The following is a 16,876-nucleotide window of genomic DNA, read 5'->3' as shown; positions in this document are numbered from 1 at the left end:
TGTCAAGTGGAATACAGTCAAACAGCGTTTCCTAGGATGGCACATACACCACCACCATGGAATGTCGCTTGTTATTAGTTCAGTGTTTACTGTAATGTGAACAGAAAAAAAATAAATAAATAAGTAGCACATCAAACATTTGATTTCACAGATGTTAAAATCAAATGGATTTAAAGTAAGGAAAAATGAGTCGCGTTTTCAAAGATAGTGAGAAAATAACGGTGCAAGCCGAGTGCAGATATGACAAAAATGGGAAATGATGGGCAAGTGACAGTTTGCGAAGGGTGGTCATGGAGTACAGCACTCAGATTCGTCCTTCAGGAACTTAACTACTGAGTTAGAGGACAGCAGATGAGACAGGTAGCTCATCATTAGGTCACCAGGCTCTGTGAGAGGATTGGGGTGCTGCGTGATTGGTTCTACTCCTTCCAGCGGTGGAGAAGGCCCCATCCAAGGAAGAGATGGGATGGTCCTCAGCCAATTCTCTTCTCCCCAACAGGTTAATGCTGGGCCTATGGCCTATGCACGAGCTTTCCTTGAAGAAACCAATGCAAAGAGATACCCTGACAACCAAGTAAAACTTTTGAAGGAAATCTTCAGGTAAGTTTTTCTGTGTTGGAATGTACCTCCTCCAGGTAGCAGAGTCTCTCAGCAGCTTGACTCGGAGCTGCCACTTTCTACGGCTAATTGGTCATTTGCTTTTCGCTGTCACTAAAGGCAATTTGCAGATGCATGTGGGCAAGCCCTTGATGTGAACGAGCGGCTCATCAAGGAGGACCAGCTGGAGTACCAGGAAGAATTGAGGTCCCATTATAAGGACATGCTTAGTGAACTCTCCGCAATCATGAACGAGCAGGTAAGACTTGGCTTGAGATGGCCCAAGCTGCCACGTGATAGAAACTGTCCATTCTGTCCCTAGTGCCAGGACTGTAAATGTCCCTTTTCTTACATGAACAGCATGAGCACAGAGGTTCTCACTCCTCCATGTCTAAGATCTTTGCCTCTCAAAGCAGAGATCAGGTTAGGGGAGAAAAAATCTATAGGGGGAAAAAAGAAGATGAGAACCCAAGTAATTTCCAAAGTTTCAGGTATGTTTATCCAAACTCTATGCAAAGTTGGCTTTCTAAAATAGATGGAATCTTTTAGACACCAAGGAACACAGGATGACATTCCACTAGGTTTGCTGCCACTCCTGTCACCCCAATGTACACCTCTGCAACGCCCAAGTTGTGAGGTGGAGTTCTACAGTTCTGCCACCAGGGGTCTCTGCACCATACTCGAGAAGAACCCTAGGTCTAAGGTCAAGGCTTTGTAAGGTCCAGACTGCACCTACAGAGGCTGGGAATTCCTGAAGATGTGCAGAATTGGGTAAAATTTAATCCTCTGCCCCACCAGCAGGTCATCCACGCATCTAGCATGGTCCATAAGGGTGTGCACAAAATCTGGATATTCATTAATCACAATACTTTTCGAGGCGCAGAAATCAAATGGAAAAGCCAAGGGCCACTCTTTGACTTTCCAGCATCCATCAACTCCCACACCTGGACATCCCGACCTGGACATCTTACTATTCACGGTCTTCTCCAGGAATCTGATGTGCTCTTTACAGAATAACTGAGCAGGAGAATTTGAATAATCTCCTAACAGTGCCTCATGCACAGCAGCCACTCATTAAAAATTAGTTCCCCTTCTTTTCTTTAAATGGCCTGGCACTATCAACACTATTCACAAAGCATGAAATGTATCTCATGCATGTTTTCTTCCCATTGCGTTTCTCATTGTTTCTTTTGTCTTCTTTTCCGTCTCCTTTTACCCACATTTTAAACTCTCCAAAGTAGCTAGGGGAAGAAATTGGTTAATTGATTTATGTTGGAGATCATTAATCTCCCTGGATAGGATTTCTCAATGACGGATTATTGTTAGTGGTTTGGGATTATGAAGGGGCGATGGGAATTAAAAATTCAAGAGAGATGCCTCAGTGGCATGGGGGCAATCATAGATCTGAGAGTGAAACAAAAGAACGAGCAGTGGACCTTAAAGCTGGAAAAGGTGGTGAAGAAATGTTTGTTTCCAACTATAAATTACATCTGACCTTGAAACTTCGGGCAAAAAATACTTTTCTCTTTTTTTTCCTGGCAGCTCTGTCGCGGTCCGTGTCTGTACAGCTTCTGTTCCTCTGTGTCTAGTATTTCCCTCAGTACTATAAGCAAAAGTGGTATGTTTTTCTTTCCTTATGTCTACACTGTCCTTTGTGGCCTTCTGGTCTGCCTATCTCTTCCTAGTTGTTCGTATTCCCCCAGACACCTCCACGGTGGCTAGTGTTCTCTGAGTGTTTATTTAATTAGAACAATTTTATTTCCATTTCGAGATAGACTGATATTTAAAAAAAAAAAAAAAAAGCTTGCTGATTAAAGTTAAAAGCTTATCTTTTATGTATTTTTTTTAAGTAGGCTCCATGCCCAACATGGGGCTTTAACTCACAACCTTGTGATTGAGAGTTCCATGCTCTTCCAACTGAGCCAATGAGACATCCCAACAACTTAGCTTTTAAAAAGAAAATTCATACTCAGCCAATTTGTAAAATATATTTGAGGTCAATTGTATCTGAAACAAAGATTCAGTATACCTCAAATTGCAATAACAACAAAAAACAAAAACAACAACAACAAAAATCTTCTGCATAAATATAAGAACCAGCTGATTAAGAGGAGAGAAAAATAATTCTTTTATAGGATACCTTTACTAAAAGAAGCAAAGTTTAAGTTTGTGCTTCCTGGAAGTTGACTCAAAGAAAAGAAATGGATGGATTGCACAGATCTTATTATTCAGTAAAAGAAACAGATCTGTTGGCAGGAAAGATAAACTTTCCCCTGGTCCTGGGGATTTGTCACATTGGTATTTATATACGGGACAATGACAACAACGTATGTTACCTTCAAAAAAAGTTTTCCTTAAAAATGATTTACTCTTTTATATGGGTTTTCCATATTTCCACCTTAGATTAAAATGAGGACAAAGTATTAACTTCTAACTCTGTAAAAGAGATTCTAGAAGAGAAACTAGTTAATAATCATCAATCGTAAGTATAAATTATCCATAGCAAAACTATAAGATATCTAAGTGAAATTAGCTATTTTCATGACAATCATCAATAACTGTTATTCATTGGTTGTAATGAACAATTTCCTAAAATCAGAAAGAGCTAGCCAATGATTAAGATCTATAAAGTCCCTAGTATTTAAAAAAATGGGTGTTGTCTCAGTTCAGATTTATAACAACAACAAAAAAAATTGTTTACTTCTTTTCTCAGTTTTTTTTAATGAAAAAGCATCTGGTGGTAATCATTGAATTCAAACTCTAGTGGAGGGAAGGGTTGTCTAATATTAGCATGATCTTGTAATGCATGAATTCATTCACATACCTTTATACTTATGACATGTTCTGGAAGAAAATTACATATATAGTTACAGTGAAGAGAGAAATTCTTCCCTTGAACTTTTAAAAATAGAAATTGTGTTAGAATAGATAGACATAGAAAGAAAGAAAAGTAGCAATGGCATTAATTATGCAGTTGACTCCAAGAGTGCCCAGAAAAGTCCTAGCTAAGAGGGTATCCTGAAGCCACCTACTTAGTAAAAGAAACTTCAGTATACGGAAGGAGATGGACTAGGATAAAGCGGATGCTAGCGTGTAAAATGGAGATATTGGGATGAAGCAGTTCGGGTTGCTAAAGTGACAGGCAGACAACAACTACCTTAATAGGCAGCCAGAATGCCACACTATTTTATAAGTAGCCAAAAAACATAAAACCTCCTTTGATGGAAGCCAAAGTGATACATGTAAGTAACTGGAAGAAACATAAATATAAGACGCTCATTTGGAGTCTGTTTCAGCACTGACGGTGATAACATTGTGAAATCAATGGCAGTAATGAATCTCAAATATAAAATACAGAGAAAGGAACAGGTCCACTCTGTTATGGTGCCAAGAAGGCAAGAGGCAAAGGCATGTTGCTCCGGGAGTGTCAGATACTCTAAGGACACTTTATTTCCCAAATTATTTAAGCAGAACTTGTGGCATCGATCATAAGGAGGATTTATGGGCAGTCTAGGATACCCAGATGCTTCGTGCTCTGTGCAGGTTGAAGTGTTAACCTGTCTTGGAGGGTTAAAGAGGGTTAAAGCTAAACCATAGTAATATATCAACTAAGTGGAAAAATCTTTTGAAATATCCATTAAGTCTCTCCCTTACAGAGATACATTTTAGAGGTGCCTACGGTTTCTACTGTTGTTATCATATTTACATATCATTATTCGCACAGATTTGACAGGAAGTTATTACTTAGGTATGTTAATATTATTTTCAAAGTAAAATCAAGGCAAGGTGTATTTTTTTCTTATATTTACATTAATGCAAACATTTAAATGAGCTTTCGGGTGTTTCCCCTTTTTGGTATTTTGACAGTATAAATTGTAAACTTTTAGAATAAAATGAAATTCTGGAAGTACTCAGATACAATCATAAAGTCATTATTTATAAATTTATCTCTGATAGTCAAAGAGTATTGTGAAGCTATTTTAAATCTTGCCAAAATGCTTCTGACATGGGCTTGCAAAAACTTCCAGAACTATTCTGATAAGCTCATTTTCAACAACTCACAGCGGTCCTTATGGGGGTGGGGGAGAAGCACTGTTCCGGGTTTTAATTTTGTGCTTGCCAATATTAACACAAACCTATTTTCCTTTTGATTTGCCGTGTTGCATTTCATCCTATCAAGATTACATACAGGGACGACCCGTCAAAGCGCGGAGCGGAGCGAACCTGCCCTTTGGTAATTAGCAGGGCGGCCCCGGCTGTGCCCACCGTCTCCATCTCAGCCAGTGAGGAAGCTTGAGTGGAGGTCTGCTGCATCAGACGCACCTCTAAGGGAACCCTCTGAATTTGCAGCTCATCTCGGGGAAGAGAGAGATCTAATTTATTTGAAGTTTTTATAGTGTTAATAATTTTTTTTTTTTTTTACCTCGCTAGCTTGAAAATTTTGCCCGCCTCCGGTTTTGCACATTTCTTATGATTTGTTTGTTTTTTTTTTCCTTGAGCAATGTTGATCAAGTCAAGCTGAACATTTGCCATGAAATTGCAATGAATGTGTAGCTCAAAAGCAAACCCTAAGTTTGCTGTCAGTTATAATGTGTTCAATACCACGCCCTAGTACATATATTTTAAAGGTCAAAGTGATTGTTTTTGTAACATTTAAGCACATTTCAAATGTAAATAGAAGATTGTAAGATATATGGTTTTTACCAAATTTAAAAGAACCTTTTTAGTTAATACTTATGACAATGCTAAAATTGTATGAATAACATTTCAGATACCATTATATTAAAATATTTGTGTATGTGTACAAAAGTGTTGATAAATACTAACCTTTAAAGTTTGTGGAGTTCCTTTATTTGTAATATATGTGCTCTTAAAAGCAATGGGATGTGAAATTATGTAAGTATTTTGTTGTTAATAGAAATAAAAAATACAGTTACTTTGCATTTGGTTCCCTCTTGAAGAGTGGGTGAGTTCCTACTAAAAGTGGTTCATCGGACTGGATATCTGCTGAACGCAATCCCATATTCACTACATAGGGTGCCTCCTTAAGAGGTTAGGGAAGGGACTCCACACTCAGCCAGGCTGTTACTCCAAAGATCAAATCGACATGCCAGAGGTTTCCAAATCTACATTAATAGGATGACTGGGGAAGATAGAATGAATCAGAATCTTGAGGGCTGTGGTATTTAATAGGGCTCTTCACAAATATTCCATATAAACTTGCGGTGGGATTGCATGTTCCTGCCTCTTTTGAAGTTAGACTTGGCCATGTCACTTGCTTTTTGAAATGTAAGCAGAAGTAACATGTGTCATTTTCAGGCAGATACTTAGAAGCCAGTAAGTGGTTCTGCCCAATCCCCTCACCGAAGCACTCACATGGAAATGAGGCCTCTATCCACCTGAGTCCCCAAGTGACCACAACGAGCATACACACACACACACACACACACACACACACACCACAACTACCACCACTCCCCACCAACCTTGTCAAATACAGAGTCTGAGTCAGCAGCACATTTGGTTGTACTAAGGTTCCAAGATTCAGGGATTGTTTGTTACCACAGCATTATGAGCTCATCCTGGATGAATTGTGACTGATACTCAACCGTGTTTGGGAACCACTAACACGTTCCACCTCCTCCTCCAGCCAGCTCTCTCGCCCAAGCAACACCAGCAGCAGTGCAGCTGAACTGAGCTGCCTCCAGATGCAGAAGGCAAGCTCAGGAAGACCATTTTACATTCACCCCTGGCAGCCATTCCAAAGGTCCGGCCTCCAGTTAGGAGACTTTGGCTGAGTTCATCTTTCTCTTTCAAAAGTCCATCGGCCACTATCCACAGAGGACCACAAAGGAGGGTAGAGCTTAGAAGACATATTTAAATACTGTGAACACAGAAGTGATAAAATCGTATTTGAGATGAAAACTCTGATCACTCAAGATTCACGTAACTGCTCTTTTCTCAAAAAGAATGCACTACTTTATCTTAAAGATAAATAAATAAAGCCCGGTGATGAGATGACCTCTGATTTAAAGTAACACTCCCTGCTTCATTTTGATTCCAACTTTCTGGGTATTTGTCTGGCGGGATGGAATCTTGGTCATCTCATCTAATTTCCTCATCATTACTATACCAAGAACCCTGGAAGACTCTTCCCCTGCTACTCTTCCCACTCAATTTCCACTTTTAGTCTCCAGACCTTAAGCCCATCCCAACCCACCCATTCCCCTGCCCCAAGGACACTGTCAGCAATGGATTACCTGCCCAAATCTGAAAATACAATCTATAAGGAAGTAATCATAAATAATGGGTCTTTGGGCCACCTGATGACTCAGTCCACTTAGTGTCCAACTCTTGATTTTTATTCAGGTCATGATCTTGAGGCCTGACAGGCTCCGCTTGAAGATCCTCTCCCTGTACATCTGCCCCTCCTCCCTTATGCTGTATACACACTCTCTCTCTCTCTAAAATAAATATTTTTAAAAAATAGATATTTTTACTTTTGTTAAATGCCCAATATTCTATTCACAAGGAGCAGTATGTTCAATGACTTCATTGTGGTTTGCTCTGAAGTGGTTCCTAGATCAAGTCGTTAAAGATTTTTTTTTTTTTTAACAGAGAATGCAAGAGGGAGAGAGAAGCAGACTCTCCACTGAGCAGGGAACCCAATCTGGGGCTCAATCCCAGGACCCCAAGATCATGACCTGAGCCGAAAGCAGACACTCAACCAACTGGGACACCTAGGTGCCCCATATAGAAATAGCCTAAAAACAATTGCTCTAGAGACAATGAGCTGAAACCACTCTGCCTTAACAGCATCAAAACTCACCCTGCACAGTCCCAGAACCTTGTACTCCTGACTTCTTTAGACCAGATGTATCAAAAACTGGCTTCTCAGAGACTGAAGCCAACACATCCACATTTTATCTGTGGCACATAATGTCTTTAGGTATTTGCAATTAGATATCAACACTTAAATATTCAGAGACAGATAAAATTCCAGCTTCTTAACATCTGTTAAGAAATCAGGCTCTATGGCAATGCTGGATTCAATTCCCACATGACAACAATCAGTTAAAACTGAGGTACTGTTGACCCTTTACATGTGCCTTCCAGCTTGCCAGAGTTGGCACCAGGTCCTAACTGACTTACGCCTGATCAACCCTCTTACCTATTTCCTGCTTAGACCTAGGCACATGCAGACCTCTGTTCAGATAAGCTTTTTATATGTAAGAATAGTGATCACTAGATGTGGACAGCAGATCTTCTGTTTCAGAACTGGGCAGGACACAAGTTAAAAGGCATATTTCTGAGCTCTATCAACCTTCTGAAATAGAAACCCCTAGGAGCCATACACAGCTTCACATGATTCTTAGGCACACCAGGGTATAAAAATTCCACTGAGTCCTCTAATTAACTATCCCTAAAAATGTACTTTGCAGAAGACAATGCCTTGTGTACCAGTGACCTGATTTTCAATTGCCAAGATAGTGAATTCTTATTTTATATTCTTTTTATCTTTGTATAACTTCTCTCAAAGCAATCTACAGCATTTTACCCAAATTAATAACTCCTCAAAATAATCTCAGTAAAGAAAAAATGATAGTAAATTTCACAGTTCTACAAATGGAAATGGAAAGAGTAAAAATAAGACAAGTGGGATCATTTTCATTATTTACCCTGGAAAGTATCCAACACAGAATTTGTGGAGGTAGTGCTTGGGCTCAGTCCTGGCTCTGTCCACCATCCATTCATCATCTCACTCAGTAGCTACCTCTCGTCCCATTCTCATTTTAAAGTGCAAAATGCCCAGCCTGTTAAAAAAAAATTAACATGTCCATGAGTTTTTGGTAATAATTACCTTACAAACAAGTGTCCGTTATCCAAACCCACACAGTATGTCCCTATTTTAACTGTGTTCTCATTCATTTAGAGACCAATATAAATGGGTCAATTAGCCTGTTTCCTTCAGAATGACATACTGTTTTCTGAAAAATGGAGAGCAAGTTATAGGGAAGTATCAACTTCCAGAACCCTAAACGTTGCTCTGCAAGATTTTACCATATGTGTAGATTGACTTTTCATCTTATAGTATTGTCAAACTCCAGAAATATAAAAAGATATATGTATATATAAAATCAGTACTCTTATGAACAGTTAGGAAAAGAAACAAATTTGAAAGCAAATATGACAAATGATCCCAAATTACACTTTAAATTTGCTCACCTTACAAGTGGTCTCCATATCCTCCACCCCTACATTTGTATCAGTGAAAAATTATGTATATTTAAAAATAGATATTATATGATGAAATGTGATATTTTGTTCAGAAAATGATGAAGTACAGGCATGACTAATGTTCAGGATTCTCTGCAGGAAGCCCCTTGCCCTCCTTCTAGTTCCTTATGGTGCCTATTTGCCTACATGTACCCTTTACTTAGATCCACAATGTTCTCACTTGGGGGAAAAAAACAAAACAAAACAAGACTACTTTGTGCTTCCTTCTGACAGAAAGATCCATTTCCCTTTTCTCCAATCACACAAATCCAACCCATAGACATCAGGACTAGCTGAATTCATGCCTGTGCTGGATGCTATGACACCACACCAGTTCCACCCTCAAGGACTGAGATACCCATTCTGCCAGCTGCTCAGAGGTCTGGCAGCTAACGGCTCTCCGCTGAGTCCCTCTGGCCCAAGGTCACACAACTGCCCAGAGGAAGCTTACGCTCAAGGATTGGTTGATGGTGGAAACCGCAAAGGCCTGGCTTCTTTGCCCCAATCCAAGACAACTCTGAAAGGCCATCCTGGCTCCCTGGCTCCTAAATAAGAGGTCATCTGTAACCATGATTGAACAACTCCCTCTGTCCACTCATCTTCCGAAGAAGATTCCCAAGAGGCACTGATTCCCAATACATTTCCTGCATGTACACCTCCACATAGACTCTGTTTCTTTGGGAATAGATCAAGTCAACAGCTTTTCAGATGCTTTGCTTATGACTCTTGCTCACCTGGATTTCTCATCCTCTGCCCTTCAGTGGCCAAATTGCCCTGAATCTCCCATTTTTCTTTTCTTAATTATGTTGTCAGTTATCATTTTATGTGTACCTGTGTTCTTCCCAACCCTATCATGCCTTCCTTGAAGGCATATTGTGTCTTAATATTCTTTGTATTCTTGGCAGTTCAAATTACTGACCTGAACTTCAGAGTTCTGGAGCCCAGCTCTCAAACTATTGTCAGGGTGAAATAGTTCCAGAAAAAAATGCTAGGGAAGGGAATGAGGAGCAGAGGAATGAAGAGCAGATTGTGAGACGATAGGTTTCAGGCCAGAAGTCAAGTGTCCTCAAATCTCTTTTTTAAGGGAATATTTTTGAAAATATCAGAGTTTACTGCTTTCTGGTTTCTTCTTAGTTCTCAGCCTCAGCAGAATTTTGCTACTAAAGTATTTGGCACTAAATATGTAGACACATAGGAACAAATTAAAGCAAAAGTATTAATGACATGATGTTTTCATTTGGAAGTTTTCCAGCTCCTCTTTGTTTCCAGTTCCCTTAGATTCCCATGCCCACCCCATCACCCAATGCTGCCTCACTATCGTCCCTACACTAGCCCTCAACCCAGCCCTATCTTCCTCAGGCAGAAACCCCACACCTTTCCAGTCTGTGCTTGCCTTCTTTCCAAATGGGTTCTGATTCAAATGCCAATTCCAATCATAGGTAGGTTGTTGCCTGGGATGCCTGGGATGCTGGGTTGGAGAGAATTATGCGAGGCCACCTTTGCTCCCAGAAGATACGCTCCACTAGCTACATGATGGGCACAAGAGCTAGGAATGGCAGCCTACCTGCTGTTCCTTTGCCATCCATGCATGAACCCTCCTCAAAGGCTAACATCAAGTTATCTCAAGCTATAGTGCCACTGTCTGATTCTAGGCAAAAGTGATATGGTTTTCTAGTGTTAACAATCGTTGTTGTTAACAACATGATTAACCCAATCAAACAACAATCGTAAACCCCAGAAAGTGAAATTCTAAATGTTGGAATTGTAGGTCTTCAGATATTCTGCCACTAAAGCTCTTCCTCAACCCACACTCTTCTCTACCATATCACTGCATAGACAATCATCTCTTCCATGTAGGCTGAAATCATCCCTGAACATATTCATTTAAGTCAGATCTAGGTGAAACAGTACATGAATTACAAAAAACCATCCCTACTAATTGCCTGAAGTCTCAGCTAGGTATGTCCTTAGGCCAATCACTTGAACTCTCTAAGAGAAAGATATGATCACCCCTGAACAAGTTGTTATGAAAATTAAATGAATAAAACAGATGTATGTGTACTTTGTTGAGTGTTACCTATATATGTCTTATGCTAGTCACTAATTGAAAATTGTCGAATATCAACCCTACCAACTCATGCTATCTTCCCACATTATCCCAATGCAATCAGTATCTGATTCTCCTGATTCTCGGACAACATTCAAGATATGATGGCCACTGAGAGAATGTACATAATGTACATAATGTACATAATGCTAATGAACATAATGCTAATGAACCTTGAAGGCATGAGAAAGTTTATGGGGGATACTGAATTTTTTAAGAGAGTGAAAAGGAGCTCAAGACATCATAAGAGCTGACATTTGAGAGTCCCCTCGCCATGTTTTTTGCAGCTCCACCCTAGTTATGTCCTGAAAATAATGAGAATATCCATGGTCTACTTAAAGAACACGGTCCCATCCTGGCAAGGAGCAAATTTGCCTGAGCTGTGAAAGTGGTAAGTGTTGATCTGCCTATGGGACCGGGAGAGGAGTAGCTATGATTAGGGAGCAGATAGGCAGATAAACAAGTTTGGGCTCAGAACCTGGGTGATTAGGTGTTGTGGGTAAATTATAGAGATGAGAAGACATCAATCAAAGAGAGAAATTCCCATGAAAGCTCTAAACTCCTCTGCCTTCCCCTTGACCCTAGAGATTACTGTAGGGAATGCATGTGCTTTGGGATGAGAAGGAAAGGAAGAATAATTTGATAGAATGAACATAAATCACAAGTCTCAAGAGAAATACTACAGTAAGAACATAAAGTTGATCTTACAAGAATAAGGAGTAAAAGATAGATCAAAACATGCCCAAATGGGGTTCATGAATGTTGCTTGGAGAAGGTAATGGTGATTAAGCCTGAGTAATTGAGTGAAAGTTTACAAAGAATAACTTTAAATAACACTAATGTCAAGGATCCTCCAGAGGAATCTGTTTGCCATTTTCTTAGATCATTAATATTAATACCCAACTATAAAGTCATTGTTTCTTGGATGTATTGCTAACGTATAAAGGATATTTGCTTTTGAAGCTGATGACTTTGTATTTCATCAAAAGCACTACAACTGTAACTACTAAATCCAGTTTCTAAGTTATAAATAAGATAGTGAGTGATAGTTGCAGGATATTTTATTAAACAGAATGCCCCACTGACCAAAGAAGTTTGTTCCACAATACTCACAGGGAGGTTAGTAAGTCCCTTTGGATTTCTAAGGGACTCATCTTCTGAAATGCTATTTTTCCCTTTGAACGAGCAATTTAAAAATAAAAGAAAAGTAACGTTCCAGAAACCAACTTAAATCACTTCTTTAGAAAAGAAATTTTTATTTTTTAACAAAAATCAAGTAAACTAGAAATCTAGCCAGGAAGGCTCTGAAGTGTTCTTTGAAAATATTTCCTAACAGTGACCCAAGGCCATGGCAGAGGACTTTTACCACCTCAGCTCAAAAATATTCCTTTGGATCCAGGGAGTCAAATGGCCCATCACATTCTGTGGAGTGGTTTTCAAAGTTAAGACTCTTCTGAACAGCTGAGTAAAATAGACATTGACTCTCCTAGGTTTATGGAATTAGTTATTCCTAGGCTAGAGGACTGGGGAAGTGCATGGCCCCTCACTCTGCCTTTAACCTTAGAAGAGCTGAAAATAGGATTCCTTTCTAGAAAAAAAACTGTTCCCATTAGGATTTCAAGCTTAAGAGTTGCAAATCATGATGCAAAAGATCTTTACTCTACCTTTAAGAGTCCCTGATTCAGAAACCACGGGTATTTATAGTTACTGCTGGACAGAGTGGTGAAAAAACAGTAACAGGCTTATGAAACCAGTATTCACTGTCTCCTGGAGTGTCACTGGCATTTATAACTGTGCTAACAGAGCTTCTCTCCCAATCTTATTTTTTTTTTTTTCTATCTTACTGTTGGTCCTGCTTGGAATGAGTCAGAACCTCAAGAGTGGATGGGTAGGTGCCACTCCCCAGAAATGGGGATTTCCTAACATCATACATTGGCAAGAAGGAAATGAGAGGCTTAAAAAATGCATGAAACACAAATAAGCCTAGTCCAGCAAAGTAAGCCAACACCTCCCTGACTCCCAGGCAGATCACCAGCCCTCGGGAGTCTGAGGTTTTCCACTTGCAAAAGCCCCCATACGATGAGACATCTGTTTGTTGCTGGAGGATATCATGGCAACATTATTTTATACCTCTCAAAATAACTTTTATTTGGCATTATTCATAAGTACATCATTAGAAGTTGATTTGTTTTCAAATCAAGCTGTCAGTAAGATAACAAGATGCCTTAATTTGAAGAATGGGTTTTAGTGTTTTGGTTACTATCAATTTTTCCAGTCCCATCAAATGTGCAGCTTTTCTACTCCTTTCAAGAGAAACTGAGAAAGGGTGACTTTGGCAAAAATGCAGGGCTCCTAGGGGACTACGCAGCTGCAACCCATTCCCTCTCCTGGAAGCCATAGAAATAACTCGTTGTTGGAGTTACTGAAAGTTGCTCCACCGTTTCACCCCAGAAACAGCCTTGAATGCAGTGAGAACTATGCTTCACTTTCTCACTCATTTCATCCTTCATCAGAATTAGCAACTTCTTAGATTATGTATTTATCGTATCCCATGATATGTTCTTTGAAGCTGAAAGGTTAGCATATTCTCCTTTTGTAAATTAAGAAGTAACATTCTGGGGCGCCTGGGTATCTCAGTCGATTGGCGTCTGCCTTTGGCTCAGGTCATGATCCCAGGGTTCTGGGATCAAGCCCCACGTCAGGCTTCCTGCTCCCCTGGAAGGCTGCTTCTCCCTCTCCTACTCCCCCTGCTTGTATTCCCTCTCTCACTGTCTCTCTCTATCAAATAAATAAATAAAATCTTAAAAAAAAAAAAAGAAGTAACATTCTCTTTGTTAGAATTCCCCACTTACATTTCTGTACTGTGATATCTTAACATTTGAATATGCAATTAAAATGAGATCTGAAAGACTTCCTATAGCAATCCATTGTCACTGGTCAAAGACAAACATCTTCTCCTGGCCTCTCACAGCTAAGATGCTGCATGGTTCCAGAGAAGAGAGAACACTCCGTAAAAGGAAACAGAAAACAAGTAGTTGAGTCAAAACATGAAGATAAAGATGACATCTTGCATGCTTCCGCAGTCCAGAGTCCTAGCGACGTCCCTGGCATAGAGAAGGGTGTTGATGAACACTCGCTGGAAGTGTAGGTAAATGAATGAATGAATGAATGAATGAAGCAAAAAGGTATCAAAGTTAGACTTCCTTGAGCAACTTCTTACCAACTAATGACTCTAATTTTCCACTGGAGGGGGAAAGTATTAAATCGGAATGGCATAGTGGTTTTAGTTCAGGTTTTGGAGCAGATCTAAAACCCCAGCTCCACCACAAATCATGTGTGTGATGTTGCGTGAGTATCCTTACTGAGCCTCAGCTTCATCATCTGTAAAATGGTCCTAATGAACACACTGATTCCATGGGGTTGTGAAGAGGAGTAAGTGAGCTAAAGAGCAGAAATAGTAGCATATGTCCTGGGAACAAGAAACTCTTGATATCTGTGAACTAGAATTTCTGGAGAGGAAAAAGAGAACTTAAAAATTCATTTAAGCCAGCATCATTGTTATTAGCATCATAAGGCAATTTCTAACAAAAGTATTCCTAAGAAGAGAGAGGTCTCTTTGGTCACCTCTGGTGCTTAACCACTTAACTTTTATCTTATCCTTTGAGGTATGACCAGTGAAATGTTAAAGGTATTAAAAGTCTTTTTGGCTAAAGACAAATTCCTTTGCAGTAAATTCAACTTTAAATCAAACTTCCACAATACTACTGTACTAAAAAAATTTGGCAAATAAACATTTCAATATACAACTTTAGTGCGGTATTTTTTGAAATGCCCATTGTCTCAAAGATTGATGGAGATCTATAAACTGCAAAATAATTATTGAATATTTGGTTTACAGCTATAGGTTATGGACTTTAAGTTGCAAGAAATAGCTTATGAAAAACAGAAGTACTTGTTTACCTAATAAAAAATTCCAGTGGCAGATCTGGTTTCTAAGACGCTAGAACTTCAGGATTCTATCCCACTTCAGCTCTCAGCTCTTTCTTTTTATTGACTTATTCTGAGGCAATCTTTCCCTCCATGGCTGCAAAGTTAGTCACTAACAGATCCAAGACTAGTTTACCAGCTTCAAAAATGAGTAGGAAGAAAGCACTTTTCCCCAGATGTGATATATCAGATCACCATTCAGTAAATATTCATGATCTTCCCTTTGACTTTCATGAATGCTTTCAATATCAACATTGGCCATGTGATTTGCTTTGTCTGATGGAATATTAATAATATGACTGATATGGGTGAGAGCTGCAAAAAGCTCAGCCACTGGGACCTGATCTCTTGCATTCTGCCTTCATTTATTAAAGGACTGTATTTTGAGTTAAGTAGCCGTTGGAGCTGGAAGGATAAAAGACAGATGGAGCAGAGCTGGACTGAACCTACGGCTTGGAGCCCAATCCAGCCAAACAGACTCAAATTGTCAAATACCAGCCAGTCATCACAGTTATCACCTCTGTAAAAGAGAAATCAATACATATTGTTGCATGCAACTAAGATTTGGGGTAGTCATTCACACAGCGTTTATGAGGCTTTGGATAACTCATGCATGTGAAACTCCAAGATAATTCTCAGGTTTTAATCTCATTAGATCAGAAACAGACTGAGGGTTGCTGGGTGGATGAGGGGTGGAGAGGGTGGTTCGGTTATGGACACTGGGGAGGGTATGTGCTATGGTGAGTGCTGTGAAGTGTGTAAACCTGGCGATTCACCGACCTGTACCCCTGGGGCAAATAATACATTTTATGTTAATAAAAATAATTAATTTTTTTAAATGTGGTCATCAGCATCTCCTAGGAGCAGCACGAGCATTGCCTCGGAACTTACTTAAAATGGGTAGGTCCCACCCTAGACCTACAGAATCATAAACTATGAGGGAGGGTACTAGCCGTTTTTCTTTTAACAAGCACTCCAAGTGATTCAGATTCATCATAAACCTTGAAAATCACTGACCTAAATCATATGTGCATCCTTAAACCAATCATAGTGCATAAATGACCAGGCCTGGAGCTAGGGTATGGATCAGCAACACCAGAATTATCTAACCCAGTGGGGCAGGGCCTGAGAATGTGCATTTCTAACAAGTTCCCAGATGATGCTGATGCTGTGGTCTGGGGAGCACACTTGGAGAATCGCTGCTCCAGGCCAGAGTGCAACAGGAGTGGCTCACTGGGAAATCAACATGCTAGTAACAAAAGAAGGAAACAAAACAAAGATACCAGGCAGAGAACAGATGTCAATCACGGTCACATTCTTACTAAAAGCCAAGAGTTCTTGGGTGGCTCAGTGGGTTAAGCCTCTGCCTTTGGCTCAGGTTATGATCTCTGGGTCCTGGGATCAAGCTCCACATCGGGCTCTCTGCTCAGAAGGGAGCCTGCTTCCCCCACTCTCTCTGCCTATCTCTCTGTCTACTTGTGATCTCTCTCTCTGTCAAATAAGTAAATAAATCTTTTTTAAAAAATTAAAAAGAAAAGAGTTCTTATGAAAGAGATCAAACAACCCCCAGTACTCTCCAACAATTCTTCAGGGACAGGGAAATCTGAAGCCAAAAAAAAGAAATCTCATCTGTCTTTTAGTTCATGAAGTTGATTGAGACATAAACTGATTTTTTTTGTCTCTTCAATTTTGCTGAAATTCAATACAGATCTGAGAAATCAAATAAAAGACAGCAGTTTTTGCTACAGAAAGCCATGTATCATTTCAAATGTGATGTGAGTTGTCACACAAATCTTTCCTAGTACAATTCACTGAAGATAAATATAGTGCTTAAAGAGACAGTGTCTATACATCAAACAATTGAGTCATTTTGATCCATTCTAGTGAAACCAAGTTTCAAGCTTATAA

The 16,876-nt window shown here is 39.6% G+C and overlaps 1 protein-coding gene and 1 long non-coding RNA gene across 13 annotated transcripts in view; one reads left to right on the top strand and one right to left on the bottom strand.

Moving 5' to 3' along the window:
- The window catches only part of DOCK10 (dedicator of cytokinesis 10), a 263,090-nt gene extending 257,550 nt beyond the window's left edge, over nucleotides 1-5,540 (top strand). For 7 of the 12 annotated variants that reach the window (XM_032857354.1, XM_032857353.1, XM_032857358.1 and 4 more), the window contains 4 exons: nucleotides 500-600; nucleotides 718-856; nucleotides 2,140-2,215; nucleotides 4,778-5,540. In XM_032857354.1, the coding sequence (XP_032713245.1) occupies nucleotides 500-600; nucleotides 718-856; nucleotides 2,140-2,215; nucleotides 4,778-4,839 (378 nt within the window). In that variant the 3' untranslated portion in view covers nucleotides 4,840-5,540. The remainder of the gene's footprint in view (nucleotides 1-499; nucleotides 601-717; nucleotides 857-2,139; nucleotides 2,216-4,777) is intronic. The other 5 variants (XM_032857356.1, XM_032857351.1, XM_032857352.1 and 2 more) reach the window with 2 other exon arrangements.
- The window catches only part of LOC116867704, a 38,521-nt gene continuing 22,561 nt past the window's right edge, over nucleotides 917-16,876 (bottom strand). The window contains exon 4 of the long non-coding RNA XR_004382649.1: nucleotides 917-1,037. This is a non-coding gene — a long non-coding RNA (uncharacterized LOC116867704). The remainder of the gene's footprint in view (nucleotides 1,038-16,876) is intronic.

The sequence above is a fragment of the Lontra canadensis genome, unplaced genomic scaffold (assembly GCF_010015895.1).
Source record: "Lontra canadensis isolate GAN:19392208 unplaced genomic scaffold, GSC_riverotter_1.0 scaffold13, whole genome shotgun sequence".
NCBI classification, from domain to species: Eukaryota; Metazoa; Chordata; class Mammalia; order Carnivora; family Mustelidae; genus Lontra; species Lontra canadensis.
Note: the sequence above shows the minus strand (reverse complement) of the source record. Positions and strands in the feature narration are given on the sequence as shown.